The following is a 16,347-nucleotide window of genomic DNA, read 5'->3' on the forward strand; positions in this document are numbered from 1 at the left end:
TTTAGGTTGTAACAATGGCGACCGTTTGATCACGTGATAGACGACGGCGAAGGCGGTGACCGTAGCATGATAATCACACCCCCGATGTTTTCTAGTTCCACTTGTTCTCTCTGAGGACACGCCAGCATCGTTGGCCGGTGAACACCACGAGGGGTTTATTTAGTAGTTTAGGCAGAAACGAACAAGTATTGTGCAATTCAAAATGAACGTAGCCGTACACTCGGCACCCCGCTTGCCGACTTTAGTTAAGGAAACCATGTACGGCACCCTCACCCTCAGATTGGAGAACCTGTCACTAAATCTCCGCCTTGCCATGCACGAAATATTATTAACGGCTGTGATTCCCTGTACGACTAAAACCCCACGGGGTTCATCCACCAGTCATCATTACACCTGAATGGATTTTAAAACGATACAAGTAGCTACTGAGATAAAAACTCAAGTCTATTCCCTGGCGAACCATGAAGCCAAATGTCGCAGTTCAATAATATAGTAGTAGCTGGATGATTCATAAGCAGACGAGCACCGTCAATAATAATAATAAAAAAAAACGTGGATAAAGAACACTATTTGCATGGAAATAAATATATATAATTGACCTAACAATTTTAACCAAAAGAAAATATAAAAAGGAAAGAACATTAAGAATCTTAGAGAGAAAAAGTATATTAATTTCCAGCATTAAGGTAATGAAACAACTCAGTATAACTCTTAAAACGAGTATGCAAAGAATGGACCCAAGATATCTTGTGGGAGACAGGAAAATGCGTCCATACCAAAGCAAAGCCCTATAAGGCTATAACTCATGATCAAGAAAAAAAACTCAAGAAATTGCTAGAATTACAACAAAACTTGATATGTCATATACATGACTTATTTTTATGGGAGAAAGACTTGCCAAATATAGGTGTGGCGGCAAGGTTACATGAACGCATGAATGCTTAGGAGTCCCCTGAACTCTAGAAGAGACGGCCAAGGTTACATGCTGGTAGAAGTCCACGAATAAATTTAGTATTCACCGAAAGTCCATGAATAAATTTAGTATTCACCAAGAAAAATATCCAGCGAGCTCTCTGCTTTTCCCCCTTTTTCAGGGAGAACTATGGGAGAAAGACTTGCCAAATATAGGTGTGGAGGCAAGATCAAACCAAAGTCTCTTGAATCAACACAAGAGACTTCACCAACTCAGCCAGTAGAGACTCTCCCGTGAGCTCTCTACTACAGCCAAAGGTTCTGCATGTTTTGTATGAGATCAGTGTCAAAACAGCTAGTGGCCTCTGCCTTTTATTTGCATTTCCACTTCACTCCCACAAGGCTTCTACAGGCTTGGGTTTGCCTTTAGGACGACCAAACTGTTTGGCTTTCTTACTTGATAAAAGCTTTAATGCAGCTTCCAGAGTGATCTTCTTAGGGTTTAGACTCTGCAAGAAGAACTTCCACAGTTAAGAAACAGGATCAAAGGTTTTAAACAGCAGTTTATGGTACAGCAGAAAACCTTCTGAAGTTATGTAATGAAAATATGAGACACCCATATTTTTTTGTGGACATGCAACAGAATACATGTCAAAGAACCCCAAAAATAATATAATTGGTTTAGAGAGAAGGGAATAGAAATAAACATAGATGACTTATGCCAGCTTTAAATGCAATGTTAAGATATGATGTATACAAGGATTTAACTGGACAGATACGCCAGATAAATTAATCTCACATGTTTATTGAAACTTAACAGAGGTAATGACAAGAAATTTCACCAAAGCTTGCAGAGCCATTTTATATTTAGCCATACAAGATCACTGTGATGAAACACCATATTTGAATATAAACGTTCAAGAATTCTAAATATCAACATGATGCCTTGACTATACCAACAACTACAAGGTTCAAATGAAAATCTGGGAAACATCAAGATAGGTAACATATCTTATATCTGTCCATATACTGAAAAAGGTTTTCAGATGCTCCTATTCATTCCAAAACCATTCCAAGTATTGGACTTCCACTTCTGCTCTTGCACTTGCATCTATAGCTTCTGCTCACCTATTTCAAAACCTTTCTAATATTGACATGATGCCTTGACCATACTGCCAACTATGAGCTTCAAATGAAAATCTGAGAACCATCAAGGTAAGTAACATAATTTATATCTGCCCATATAATGAAAAAGGTTTTCAGATGCTTCAATCCATTTCAAAACCATTCCAACTATTGCACTTTCACTTCTGCAGCTTTTGCTCATCTATTCCAAAACCTTTCCAAGATTAACATGATGCCTTGACTATACTGACAACCATGGTACGCCATACCATACCGAACCGGACGGTACAGAGTATGCCATATCGTACTAATTTGGTATCGGTATGCAGTACGGAATGCATACCAACGTTCGGTTCGCCACACCAACCTCCATACCAGGCATACCAGTATAATAATAAGATGGCACTAATATGGAGTCCAGTACCAAAACGGTGTACCTTGCTGACAACTATGAGCTTCAAATGAAAATTTGGGAAGCATCAAGATAAGTAACATAATTTATATTTGTCCATATAATGACAAAGGTTTTCATATGAAAAATTGGAAATCAACATTAATATTAATATGAAAATATTATAACGATACTAATATCATACAATGTTATAGTAAAAGATTAAGATGTTGTTACAAGATTATATTAATAATATCAATATTATTAATATATTTTACATATTAACCCCTGAAATCACTCATATTTGCATATCAATCATTATCTTTTTACTATTTATATTTTAATCTCTAAAATCTAGTAACTTATTTCTTACAGGTTCTTTAGGTTAAGTTAGCTATATGAGAATGGACTATTCTACTTTTATACTTCTAACATCGTTAATGTCATATCTTTTGGATATTTTTGCCCCTAACTCTCAAAGCTAACCAAACTCCTAACCATGCCCCTCCACCATTGGTCCTCTAGCAGCAAGTGCCGAGCAACAAGAGGGCGAAGTGAGCAAGAAGAGGCCAAGTTTTAAAGCTCATTCGCTATTAGGATAAAGGCTTTTGTCCTTTTGCCTGGTTAATCTCAACCAAGGTTCAATCAACAAAAACTAACAAAAGAATCAATTTGTATGAACAGAGAACTTTAGAAGGGTTTTTTTTTAAAAAAAATATAGATATTAACATGTCAATATAAAAGATTTCAAGGACTAATCTGCAAAAATGGCATTATTATATATTACATTATATTATATTGTTATAATTATATAGTTCAAAAATTATAATTGATATAATGCTGTGTATGATAATATTATATTACTTATGAATTACATTATCTTATTAATCATTATCATTCTATTTTATAATATAATAATATTATATTACTATCAGTATTAGTATTATCATTCCTATGAATCATAATACTATTATATTAACATTAATATTAGGAATATTAGCATTGATAATTTAGTATATTTTGCTACATGCTATCAGGTTTGCCTCATCCCCAAAGATTACTTGGACTTATCCAAACAAAGAAATCAAAATCAAATCATCCTAGAAGGTTATGGGAATTCCTAGGAATAGGCATGATTTCCATTCTAGACAACCAAATATGCTCTTAATGATCTGGTGCTTCTATCAAATTTATCAAGAGACGTGCAAAAATAGAGTACAACATCTGCTGTCAAGAGAAACCTCAATAGGCAATAAATAAGTTGCAATACCTTAGGTACCGGAGCAACAGTTCGACGATGCCTAATAGAAAATCCAAATTTTGAGTGTGTCAATAGAACAGGATATCCATCCTTGGCATGATTTCCCTATATTGCAAAGGTATGGAACAAAAGTTCAAATGTTGAAACATTATCATATGCATAAAGATAAAAAAGAAAAGAAATGGTAATTACGAAGTGTTTATCAAAATGAAGCATACCAATGTTATAGGATATTGCAATAGCTCAATAGCATCCTCCAATGTAATAGACTCAACATCTTTCACCTGAAACGGAGATTTGCATCAGCTTCAACTTTCTCAAAGTGAGTCCCCCCCCCCCCCCCCCCCCCCCCCAATCATTGTAGTCAGAGGCTAAAAGTAAACGAGATCAAAAAGTAGGATAAATTTAAACCTGAACATCAAAAGTATAAAAAAGAATGCATAACAAACTTCCCTCAAATAACTTTTCTATTGACAATCTTTTGTGAAATTTCTACTTGCCTCAGCTTGAAAAAGCATCAAATCATGGATTGATGTATTGTATCATACAGGTCCATACTGGTGATATTACATTGTATCAAGAACAAACCTCCACCAAAATGCCCCTCAGTACCGCACTATACCAACACATGTTACTACATCTCACTTTTGTTGTGCCGGCACCAATAGGCATACTAAGTGTCTGGAGTCTGGACAGTACCATACCATATGAATATTTGCTATACTAGTAAGGTACAGGTAATGGATACTAGTATAAGACTTTAAACCTTGCATTGAATGTTTAATGTCATGTAAAAACATTCTAAAAAAATAATTTCCTCAATTGCTTCTGTTATTAGCTGCATTTCTGTTATTAGCTGTACTACAGGTGTATTTTTGCCATTACAAACTTTTGTTTTGTGGTCACTGTAATTTAATAATATAGGAACTGCCAGATGTATGACTGAATGACTCATCTCTATTCTCTTTTCCACAGCGCTTCTTATTTCCCCTGTTCTTTCTTGTATCTTCATTCTTTCTTTTACCTTCTTTCTTATTTCCCAATAAAAGATTATCTAGATTTCTACTTTGGAAGGTGATAACAGCAGATCCAAGGCCAAGACAGCAGGCTGTTCTCCCTAGAGATCGGATGTAAATCTAATAAAGTTCAAGAGATCTAGACCCAATAAATATAAAAAAAGGTAATCTGCACCATCTTTTAATATTCAATGATAAGAGATATAATAGGACAGTTTTTGCTCTTTGCACTGGTTTAGTTCCATTCCAGACGAGGCATTTCTGCAGAAAAAACAATCTTGCTTGGCAGACTGTATGAACATGAACAACCTTATTGCGATAGAGATAAGCAAAAGCTTTCAGATTAGAGTTCCTTTGAATGCAATTTTCCTCCTGACCATTTAGATGATGTTACTGAACTCAGAATTTGTAGTCTAATTATTCTTTAGGATTCTTGCAAGATGAAAAGAAGGAAAGGACAAAAGCTCGGAATAATCAGCACTAAGAGAGCCAAACATATGGACTGTCCTACATTGAAATGACTTATGCAAGATGAAAAGAAGGACAGAAGCTTGGAATAATCAGCACTAAGAGAGCCAAACATATGGACTGTCCTACATTGAAATGACTTAGATACGTTCTAAGGAAAACCATTTCGGAGAAATTATGAGCACATAATAAATCATCAAGATGGGTGATGTGAACAGGGCTGGCTAATTCACATGGGTCAGGACCAAGAATGCAACTCTGTAACTTCAACAGGGCTAAGGCTGATCCAAGGAGTCATATGCAGCTGTGTGCACCGCATTAAAACATTAAGCGGGATGAAATAGAAATTAGAAAAAAGAGGAACAAATTCAAGGAGCTATTTATAATCCTACACATGGTTCACAATCAAGAATGGGTGCATCATACATGCCTCTGTGCTTAGCAGCTTGTGTCAACTTGTGAAAATACGAACGTCTTGGTACAATTGCTTTAGTGCGCATATTCGCTCGTAAATCTTGTTTAACTCCCATACATGTTAGCATGCTTTATTGCATTTATCTACATTGATGCACATTCATGCCTGCAGACTAACAACCTTGTTTGTTTCCTGGTTTAATTGAATGCACTTTCCCCATTCTAACTGGTCAAAACATTTGCAAACCTTAATAACATTACTAAACATCTAGCTTGCAATTATTTCACACAAATCAACTTTCTCCAGAAAAACAAAACCTGCATATGCATAGATGCTAAAGTAATCGCTAACAAACCTCAGAAATAGAAGCCCTTTTTGGTGAGTATCCCTTTCTATCATCCCCCAGTTGGACATAGTACCCATATGGACCATTCTTTAAATAAATCTATATAAAAAACAAAATCAGTTATCAAAATACAGAATAAATAAGAAATGTATGTAAAGATTAAATACAAAAAAGATCTGATTGGATTTATATGACTGCAACTCTAAAGTCCAAGACTTGCAAAGATAATAACAAACCTTTTCATTAGATTCAGGACTATAGCCTAGCAACTTTGGAGGAAATGACTTCTCGGGTCTGTCAGGATCAACAGCATCATCATCCTCACTAAACAAGGTGCCTGCAATATACCTGTCACAAAATTATGAATATGTTTGTTTGTCAAATAGAAGAGAGGATATTGTTGGCAACTAGTTAGAATATTGACAACTTTTTGACATGCACAAAAATCTCTTGAAACACCTGAGTATGAATTACCAATAGGCTGGATACGGCAGACATAAAAAAATTTTATGCAACTATATTATTGCATACCATGCAGCAGCCAAAACTCTCTCCCTCTGCGTCTGTGGGCATCTTTGGTATTGCGCAATAAAGTACCTTTGTAAAGCAAAAAAATCACTTCCTAGAAACAAGGTTGCAATACCAGTTTCAGCACCGTATTGGTGCAGTGTTGATATGGGTCTGTTCGGTGAAGGACCAATCAGTACATCCCATACTGAGTATCGTCCGGTACTAGTACAGTACATCCAGTAGAGGGCACTATGCATCAATTGACGAAGCTGGCCTAGATTAAAAAATTTTGGGACAATATCGGCAAAGTGCTTCCACAACAGGAAAAACCTAATAAAAATGCTTTTAGGAGAAGCTAAAAAACCTAGCTTCCGACTGCCAGGAACTTCTTAAAATGTAGCAGCAGCACCAAGCATACCCTCCATCCCTCTCCCTTGTCATTTCTCATTGCCTGCCTACCATTTTCTCCCAGAATGCATACAATGCACAGATTTTTCTTTTCTTTTTTTTTGGGTTGGGGGGGCTGGGGAGGAGACATAAGTTAATACATATCAAGTACACACACTAACCATTAAATTTATACTTGTTCTAGTAAGACAGCATGAATCTAATAATTTAAGTACGAAAAATTTGTAACAACATTTTTGATCCAATGAATATAATTATGTTTTGTTGAAACCCCCAAGAGTCCCTATGAGTAAAGCAAAGCCTGATGTTACCTCCAGTCAGTAAGAATTTGCATAAGTGCTAATGGGTGCCCATACACTCATACTGGTTTCACTGAACAGAATTATCAAGTTGTCAGAAACTCTGCAATTATTGTACACAAATTTTTTAAGCGGATATAGATGTGAATCTTTTATATGAGTCTATGACTGTATAAAACTTTTCTATAGACACATTCTTCTCTCTCCAGCTATCATTTATGCTCATGTCCTGGCTTATAAAGCATGTCCTACTTCAACCACAAATTGTCCTTCCCTTACCGGAAAATTCATAGTATGGCCCATAGTTCAACCACAGACTTCCTATTATTAGTGTGAATACTTTGGAAGCTCAGTTGCACCCAAGTTAATTTTGTTAAATAAAAGGTAAATTTGGTCATATTTGGCTCCTTTGACTTATATTTTGTACTTAGAGGTGGATCTTGTTCTTTTGTTGATCCTTGCCTAGATGCCTTCCTCCCACACTGTCTGGACTTTTGATTGTGTTTTGAAAATACCTCCAAGTTTGTTTATGGTATAACCTTAACTACATAACTGACCAGTAGGTCTACCTTTTCAAGTTTCATGGCAGCTCTGGCTTATGCTGAAAGTCATGTTCACCATGAATCTCTCTCCATAGAAGGTCAATATCAGGTACGAGATGCCCATAGATTGTCTTCAAACTTAGTTGATTGTTCCTTGACCGACAAAGCCTACTCCACAAGGATTGATTCAGTCTTTCATTTTTTTTCTATTTTTCCCAATATAGGCACGACATATATAATCACTTCGCGAATTCACAAACTTTATGTGAAACCCACATCACACTAAAATTTACACCTATATTTCCATCGTATAACATGAGATCCATCTATAGATTAACTAAGTACTACTTCTGGAAAAATGGTATGCAGCAACGACCTATTATGCAAATCATGCATCCTTGGGTCAAACTGATCTTGCATGATGCAGCGGACCTTTCAATTTAACCATCATACACAAGGTTCGCAATGTTGGTACTGGAACCCGTATCGATGCCATCCTAGTATAGTGTCGGTACGGTACAGATTTTTTTCAGCATACCGAATGTCAGTATGCCATCCGTACCGGGTATCAATACCGAACCAGTATAGTACAGTACGCCTCATACCACCCGATTCGGGCCAGTACAACGAACCATAAACACTTTGATAAGGCGTGTAATGCCATCTAATATTCTGAGCAGCCTACCCTTGCGATTTTGCCTACCTAAGCTGGAAGACATCATTTCACCAAGACTTCATGGTACATAAAAAGTCCTCTCTTGACCACTTATTAACTTTAATTATCATATGTTTTGTGTATCTACATCTTCAGATGCATAATCATGCAAATCAGAGACCAAAAAGGGTCATCACTACAGTACATGAGTTATCAACATACAAATATGAATATTGAGGCTTGTGGTTTGGAAAATTCTTGAAGTAAACAAAAATGCTGCTCAAACCTTCCCCTTGATTGCCAGAAATGCTGTCTGATGGTGAGCCTCTAAGGAGTTCTGAACATCTTTCCACAATTCACATCTAGGAGGGCTAGTGGGTTAGGTAGACCCAAGGTTTATTGTACTAGTACTGGGTATTGGAAAGGTAGCTTACCATATGGTACGGGTAGGAATGGTACACCCCAGTGCCAACACATGGCACAACACTGGATGTGATGCAGCAACTGTACCATGTGTCTATAGAGCTCGGTATTGCAAACCCTGTACCTAACTAAGAACAAATTGCTAGTGGATGTTAAGAGCCATTCACTAAGCAATCAAAACTCAACCTCCACTGGGCTGGTTTGCAACAAATCTGAGTCAAGACCCAAAGACATCCAGATCTGATCCAGCTTTCTTGTAGCCCTTTCACACTGCTTTTTTTTTAATCCATGTTTGATGCATATGGAAACTATGCATATGATTTACTTTCTTCACATTCAGCTGTCAAGCACAATCACCCATCGTTCCTAATTTCATACATCATGAAGCACACATACTTGTTTCAACATCACTTAACTGTGAACCAAAAGAAGTAATAGCATGCATCACAAAGCACCAGGACTTGCGGAAATATCATTTAACTATGAACCCCACAGAAACAATCAACATCATCACATATATGTTTAATTGCCATGTTCCCATACCACCTACTTCTGACCATTGATTTCCAGAAACCAAACCTAGAGAAATATGAAAAAAACAATGAATAAACCCATAAAAACTACATCATGAATATAACCATAACCAACAAGCACTAAGCTAGTAGTTTAGGGTTACCTATTCAGTCCTACCTCATTCATTCTAGTTATGTCATTGGTCAACGTCAACATTTCCAACTGCTTTCCACCCATCTTACGCTAGGTTTTCCCCTCTTCTTTCTCGACCTTTGGATAGAAAAGCGAGTTGCTACCCTTATCTAGGGCTTGTTAAAAGTTGTTTGTGCATGTAAAAGTTAGTTCTCCACCACCCTTAAGGATCAACTCAAAATGCCTTTATAACATACTCATTTTGATTCTAACCTGATTTAACCACATAGCAATTGAGCTGGTGCAGTCGGATTTCTATGCAGCCCCAGCGCATCCTAAGGAAAAAAGTTTCAAGCTTCAGGCCAAGCCAGAGCCCAAATGTTTTTCCAAAGTCCAGCCCAAACCTGACCAAGAGCCTGATTAGACAGGCCCATATCTATTCTCAAGCCTCTCAGGTGCAAAATGTGTGTGTGTGTGTGTGTGTGAGAGAGAGAGAGAGAGAGAGCAAGGGAGAAGGAAGAGAGAGAGGAGAGAGATCGGGAGGGAGAGGAAATTAAGAGCGAGACTAGGAGGGAGAGAGGAGATTGAGAAAGAGAGAGAGAGAGAGAGAGAGAGAGAGAGAGAGAGAGAGAGAGAGAGGGAGGGAGAGGGAGAGAGAGATTTGGACAGGGAGAGAGGATGAGAGATCTGGAGGGAGACAGAGGGGCGAGGGGGGATAGAGATAAAGAGAGAGAAGAAAGGGTGGGGCAGGGCCTGCTATTAGGCTCGAGCTTTGGGCCAGGCCTGGGCTGGGCCAAGGCTAGACCCGAGCCAGTCCTGAAATTCTAGCCCAACATATCAACCTTGATGCTTCACCCATCGAGCTTACTTTATGTATTAAGATTAGATAACATTTTAATCTGAAGAATTTGTGGTGATCATGTTAATAGCTCAAAAGAAACATGCTGCTACAAATAATCACTCTAACTCTTTTCATGCATTTTCCTATATCTATCCCTACATTATTAAATGAGAATATTGGTACATTGGTTTAATCATATAAAAATTCTATGATGAGTGCGGTGGTTTGGAAAGGAATTCCCAAAATCATCCCTCTCCTTCCCCCGCCTCACCCCCCACCCCTCTGAGAGGGAGGGAAAAAAACTCAAGGTATCTACCGAATTTGGCTTGTATGAAACACTATGTGGTCTCAAATTGTAAGTCCAAATGCTTATGTCTCTCTATTCTAATTGGCTACAATTTTCATAAAATAATAGAGCTGTTGCATAATTCCAATGTGACATTCTGCAATAATAAATCTACAGAATTCCTATCTCAAATATCAAAAAAAGCCATATGTGATGATCTGTGATAGTAAATCCACTGAGGTCATAGCAATGAACTAGAATTAAGCCCTTATCAGGTAGTCCTATCCGTGCAAAGGCAAAGGGTCCAACAGCATATCACCTAGGCAAGGTAAGTCCTTTCATGGACCACAATCATTCATAAACATGCCGAAGCCAAGTGCATTACAAGTTCACAACATTCATGGGAACAGCTGCACTACTGCTCTTAAGACAGCTGAAAATAGACACCCCTTATGTCCCAACTTATCAGGCAGGAGTTTCAACAGGATATATGCTGTCGAATCTTCTCTTGCAATAATTAGCTTTTGCAGCAAGCAATGACCAAATTTTAATTGATTCTCAAATATAGATGATTCTACCAGAGAGCATATGATGCCAAATATTGGCAATCAAACTTGTCTTACAGTTACCCATTTAATATTCATAATTATGCTGGAGTAAACAGAAAAACAGGCCATATATTTCAAATTCTTGTCCAAGTAATGAGTGATAACAACAAGAAATCATTCCAATTATAAGTTATGCATAGATGGAGGCCCAGAGAAAGAAAGTACATTACTGAAAAAAGATAGTCCTTACTGATGACTCACTTGCATTTGGGATGTTGATCACAACCAATAAAATAGCCAGCACCGAACCTGCTGACTTTAAATTTCAAGGTTCCCTCTGAACAACTGCAGAATGGACAATATAGTCAATCATAAATGGTCGAAATTGAAGAAGTGGATAGCAATAAATTAGTTGAATTTGCATAGATACATTATGCCAATAAGTTACAATTCCAAAAAACATGGATGGGAGATTCCATCATTAGTTCTGCCAACTCAAAAATGTCAATTCAGCAAAATATTGATATCATGGCAGCTATGTATACGCTGGAAGAACACATAACTTAGGCATGAACGTGCATTGTATGCATGCAAATAGTTGCATTAATTCCTCTTATAAAGCAATAGGAAAATCTTATGTTATATCATAAGACGAGAGAGTAGTACATCCCAAAGGCCTGAAGTTAACCTGCCAGATGCCTCCCTCTCATTTATATACTGACACAATTAATAGAAGAGTGAACTGAATCCAACAACCATTGGAATACTTTCACCCATAAATTGGAAATTATATAGCTAGCATTTATCTACTTTTTAACTGAAATCTAGGAGGTTAGGCTAAAAGGTATTCCAATTTTACCAGTTCTAAACAGTAGAGAATGTTACATTTGATGCAAAGCCTACTGATTGCTTGTTTACATTCAGGAAACAACTAATAAGCAAATAGCTATGTGGAAAAGTATCCAGGCTAAGACAGGCGGCAACAAAAAAATTTGTCTGATGGCAAAAAAAAAAAAAGTACAGCAGTAACGAGAGTTTACTCTTTTATGATCATTCTCGTAGTATTACGATCGTGCCATTGTTATTTTCTATTATTTTTATGTCGACAATAGATCAACAGAAAAAAAATGAAAGTGACAACGCTTGGATGAACTATACTGAAGACAAGTTATCAAACATATGTTTTGGTTTTCCTTTAGTTTGTTGCGTCCATTTATTTTTTTAAAAATGAAACAGGGAGGTTGTTCCATTTTTCTGCTTAAAAACAAGCTTCATCTTTTTTAACAAAAAAAAGGGAGAAGACAGTTGCAGATCTAAATAAATATATTTCTGCAACCAAGTGGTCATCTACTTATCATGATCTCAGAAATGGGCAGAGTTGAAGACACTTAGATGATCATCCAGTGTCCAGTAAGGACTGCGAAGCGGCTAACATTATTATTACGTGTTTCTGAGAAATGAGACTCATTTCTCAGATGTGATATCACTGAAGAATACTAATGGAAAATCAACTGCTAAGGTGGCAACCCAAGTAGCACATGCAGTCATAGTTCTAGGATCAACTATTTTTATCATAACAAAACAATTATAATGTATAAAAAAACACCTTGGGCACACCCTGCAATTGTTAGGAAGGGAAGCGAACAATACGTGACCAAAAGTTTCCTCCAACATTTTCTCAACCTGCAACACATATAGACTTTTTTCATAAAACTAATTAAAATAAAAAATATAAAGAAATTAATAGAATTATTACTATAGAACTAAAATAAACATGCTGCCCACTAGTAAAATCATTACCTGTCGAATATTAGTATCACTTGCAAGATCACAATACTTGCTAAATCGTGACCAATAATCTCTCAAAAGGCCCTTCCATTCCGTCAAACCAGCAGAAACATTATCAAGCTGATCAAACAGCAAGCAAGCACATGATGCCAAAGATCACAGTAATTAATACAACACAAATAAGAACAACTATATTTACTGCAAACATGCAAAGGAACTAGCTTTAATAAATAAATACTAATAAGGCCACTTACTACAGTTTATACTATCATTCCATAGAGTTCCATCCACATACAAGTAAAAAATGTGGTTGGATGAAATATCTAGCAAGCAGTTGATAGATCTCATCTACTACTTAAATGCCAAAGCTTTTTGTGGCTGAACTGCAAATATGAAGTTGCTCATAACTGGACTCACCTTTGTAGCCAGTGTTTATGTTAAAGAGGGATGGTCATGCTTTGTTAGTCCCAGTGACTTGAACCCAGGAGTGAGAAAACATGAAGAACAACGCATCTAAAAATTTCAAAGCATATATTTGAGAAGTCTTTACTCGTCGAACATCCTATGAGGTGCGACTCCTCATGCATGCTGTGGGATCATAGTCATCCATTACACAATACCTTTAGAACAAGGAATAGGGTTAAGTCCAATACTCATTGGACCATTTGAAGATCTAAATCAGACAAGTTCTTGGGTCTGCATTGAGATGCATGTCAGGTGCATCTTCTCAGAGCTTGCTCATATGAATCACACATCATCTATACATATCTTGATGCCAATACAGGGGCCTGCTACATCAGACCGGCCCACTGTACATCAAACTCAGCCCATTTCTTTTGAATAGGCTGCAAGTTTTGCACATGCAAAATAACTAGTATCGCGTAACACTGTTGATTGAGATGCATAACAATATTCAACAAATCCAAGGGCCTGCTTTTTTTTTTACTTTTTCTGCCATAATAATAACAAAACACAACAGGCCACATTAATTACAGGGGCATAAATTGCACAGAAGGAACTACATAAGGGGTAATTAAGGAAATTTATGCTGAAGTTGTGAGCAAGAATTTGAAAAGACAAGCAATCACCACGGTAGCCAATTATAAGAAGAAACACTAAGACAAAATTCATTGACACAGACATGAATAGATTGAATCGATCTTCTAAATTAGTGTTAAAAAGTGATCTGAACTTATCTTGACAAAATCCAAAACCAAACCAAAATATTTCATCTTCAGTTGGAACAAATTCAAAATTAGGGATCACTTTGGAATTTCAGTAAGAAACTGACTTATGAGGTAGATTTTATTGTATATATGAGCCCAAACTGACGAAAATTTAGGCAAGAAGCTTCATATTGAAATGGCGCTTTACAGAGATAAATTAAGCTGTAGGGAGCACTTTTCACAGGATTAACCCCAAAATTTGAGTGCAGGAGTGGAATAACAACCGGGTAGCAAGTGGAGAACTTAGGGCCTTTTTCCCTTCTTTTGTGCAGAGAGGGAGAGGGAGGTGTAGCCAGCCTATAATACATACTACTTTATTCAAAAGATACAGATTAACTCAAGTGCTTCGGGGTTCTAAACATCTAATAAGGTGTTAAAAGAACAATTAGAGTAATCCTAATAATAAACCAGTTTTAAAATCACAAAATGAATTAGGCCATTTTTTTATGTATTGAATATGTAGATAATTTTTTTAAAAAAAATTGTACCCGTGCAATTTCTAATAAACTTGGCAGTGTATCTATACCAATTAACTTTAGATTCCAACCAAATAATGTAGCCTAATTTGATACCAATTAACTCCAGTAGTATAACACTTTTTCATCATCAAAAAGAAAAGAAAAAAAAATTTGAATCATTGTCTTCAGCAGCAGGTACAGTGGCAACAAGATTAGTCATCTTCCCTCTTTTAATACATCTGAACTACAAATCATAGTTATGCTTTCATGTTTTTCCAGGACTCATGAGGGCAGTGGATTAAATTTGATTTTCCCAAATACGGAAAGCCCACAAATGTAAACAGGAACAATAAAACATATTAGCAGGTAAATCTTGTGAACTAGTTCCCTAGTGATTTTCTTGTTTTCCTCTGTTTTTTTACATACGATCCCCCAAATCCAGACACAAAAAGGGAAAAAAATCTTTTCAAGCTCTCTATTTTTTTGGTGGGTAACTATCATAAATATCTCTAGCAGATAGTATACTTATATAAACCGAAAAAAAAGAACGGCTGAGAAGTTAACAATACCATCTAATCAAAAGATCAAACTAGAAAGTGAAGAGTATATTTTACATAAGTATTCCTCCATTACATATTACCTGAATAAACAGGAAGGACCACCTACTGCATAGGATAATATTATAATTTATACAGGAAAAAGGAAAGGAACACCATTTTTATTTCCTTTCCTTCAGTTTATGCGAAACCAAATAGAATATTGAAATTGCCTTTGCTGCCTTTTGGCAATCACCAATCAACAACAAATCCAGGTGACCCATAAAAGATATTAAATTTTCCACTTAGGAAAACATGAATCATATGTTTAACACCATACGTCATCACAAATTTATAACATACACAATGAAGTATGCAAATAAGTATCACCTAATACATGTTCCAATTAGTCTAATTAAAAACCTTAGTCAACAGTTACTGAGAATTAAATAAGCTATAATCGCATCAATGATCAAAGTTTAGCAGCACTAAAGAAGACAGAGTAAAGGAGATCTCCGACCAAATAATCACTTGAGGTTGATAATGAAAAACCAAAAAAATGTGTCCACTGATTTAACCACCTCCTCTTTGCGAGCATTTATATTCTATATATACACATGCACAAAAATACAGAATGCTCATGCACATAAATGCACCTGCAAAGATACATACTTATGTATGTATTCTATAATGCACACATAAACTAGGCATCAGTTGTTAACATGTCAGCATATTAAGGTTTTCTCTCCTGTTTAACCAGACAAATGTCTCATCACCCGGACAAAGCTTCATGAGAACATAATATTGATACCATATGAAAGCATTAACAAATTACCTCATTTTCCATGTCAGCTGTGAAACTATAATCGGCAACCTCCGAGAAATGATGGCAAAGAAATGCTGACACCTAGAATCGCAGAAATTTAAAAAGAAAAGGTCAAAGGAAAAACTAGAACACCAAATATCATAAGATTAAGCTAGCAAATGGATGAAATTGCAGGAAACTGCCTTGATGTCAAAATAACAATAGAAGTAAAGGAAAATATTATGAAGAACAGTGTTTTATAATGCAGCTTATACTACTGCCTATAGGCTCGAATATGCTATGTGGTCCCTTGACCACACTGCATTGCTTATATGTAGTTATTATATGTGGTCACCAGTAAATGGAGAGAACAGATAGCCCACTTAGCATTACACAGCTGAATATACAGCCTGCTTACTATTGTACAGCTAATATATGAGCCT

The 16,347-nt window shown here is 36.5% G+C and overlaps 1 protein-coding gene across 3 annotated transcripts in view; it reads right to left on the minus strand.

The window, feature by feature from the left end:
- Positions 1-650: 650 nt before the first annotated feature.
- The window catches only part of LOC103706593 (DNA topoisomerase 1), a 49,779-nt gene continuing 34,082 nt past the window's right edge, over positions 651-16,347 (minus strand). For 2 of the 3 annotated variants that reach the window (XM_008790742.4, XM_017842642.2), the window contains 9 exons: positions 15,935-16,006; positions 12,892-12,999; positions 12,698-12,774; positions 11,353-11,436; positions 6,171-6,282; positions 5,944-6,033; positions 3,908-3,973; positions 3,699-3,794; positions 651-1,421 (listed from right to left, as the gene is read on the minus strand). In XM_008790742.4, coding sequence (XP_008788964.1) covers positions 1,302-1,421; positions 3,699-3,794; positions 3,908-3,973; positions 5,944-6,033; positions 6,171-6,282; positions 11,353-11,436; positions 12,698-12,774; positions 12,892-12,999; positions 15,935-16,006 — 825 coding nt within the window. In that variant the 3' untranslated portion in view covers positions 651-1,301. Of the gene's footprint in view, positions 1,422-3,698; positions 3,795-3,907; positions 3,974-5,943; positions 6,034-6,170; positions 6,283-11,341; positions 11,437-12,697; positions 12,775-12,891; positions 13,000-15,934; positions 16,007-16,347 lie in introns of those variants that run through there. The other variant, XR_003385632.2, reaches the window with a different exon arrangement.

This window comes from Phoenix dactylifera, chromosome 1, assembly GCF_009389715.1.
Source record: "Phoenix dactylifera cultivar Barhee BC4 chromosome 1, palm_55x_up_171113_PBpolish2nd_filt_p, whole genome shotgun sequence".
Classification (NCBI taxonomy): domain Eukaryota; kingdom Viridiplantae; phylum Streptophyta; class Magnoliopsida; order Arecales; family Arecaceae; genus Phoenix; species Phoenix dactylifera.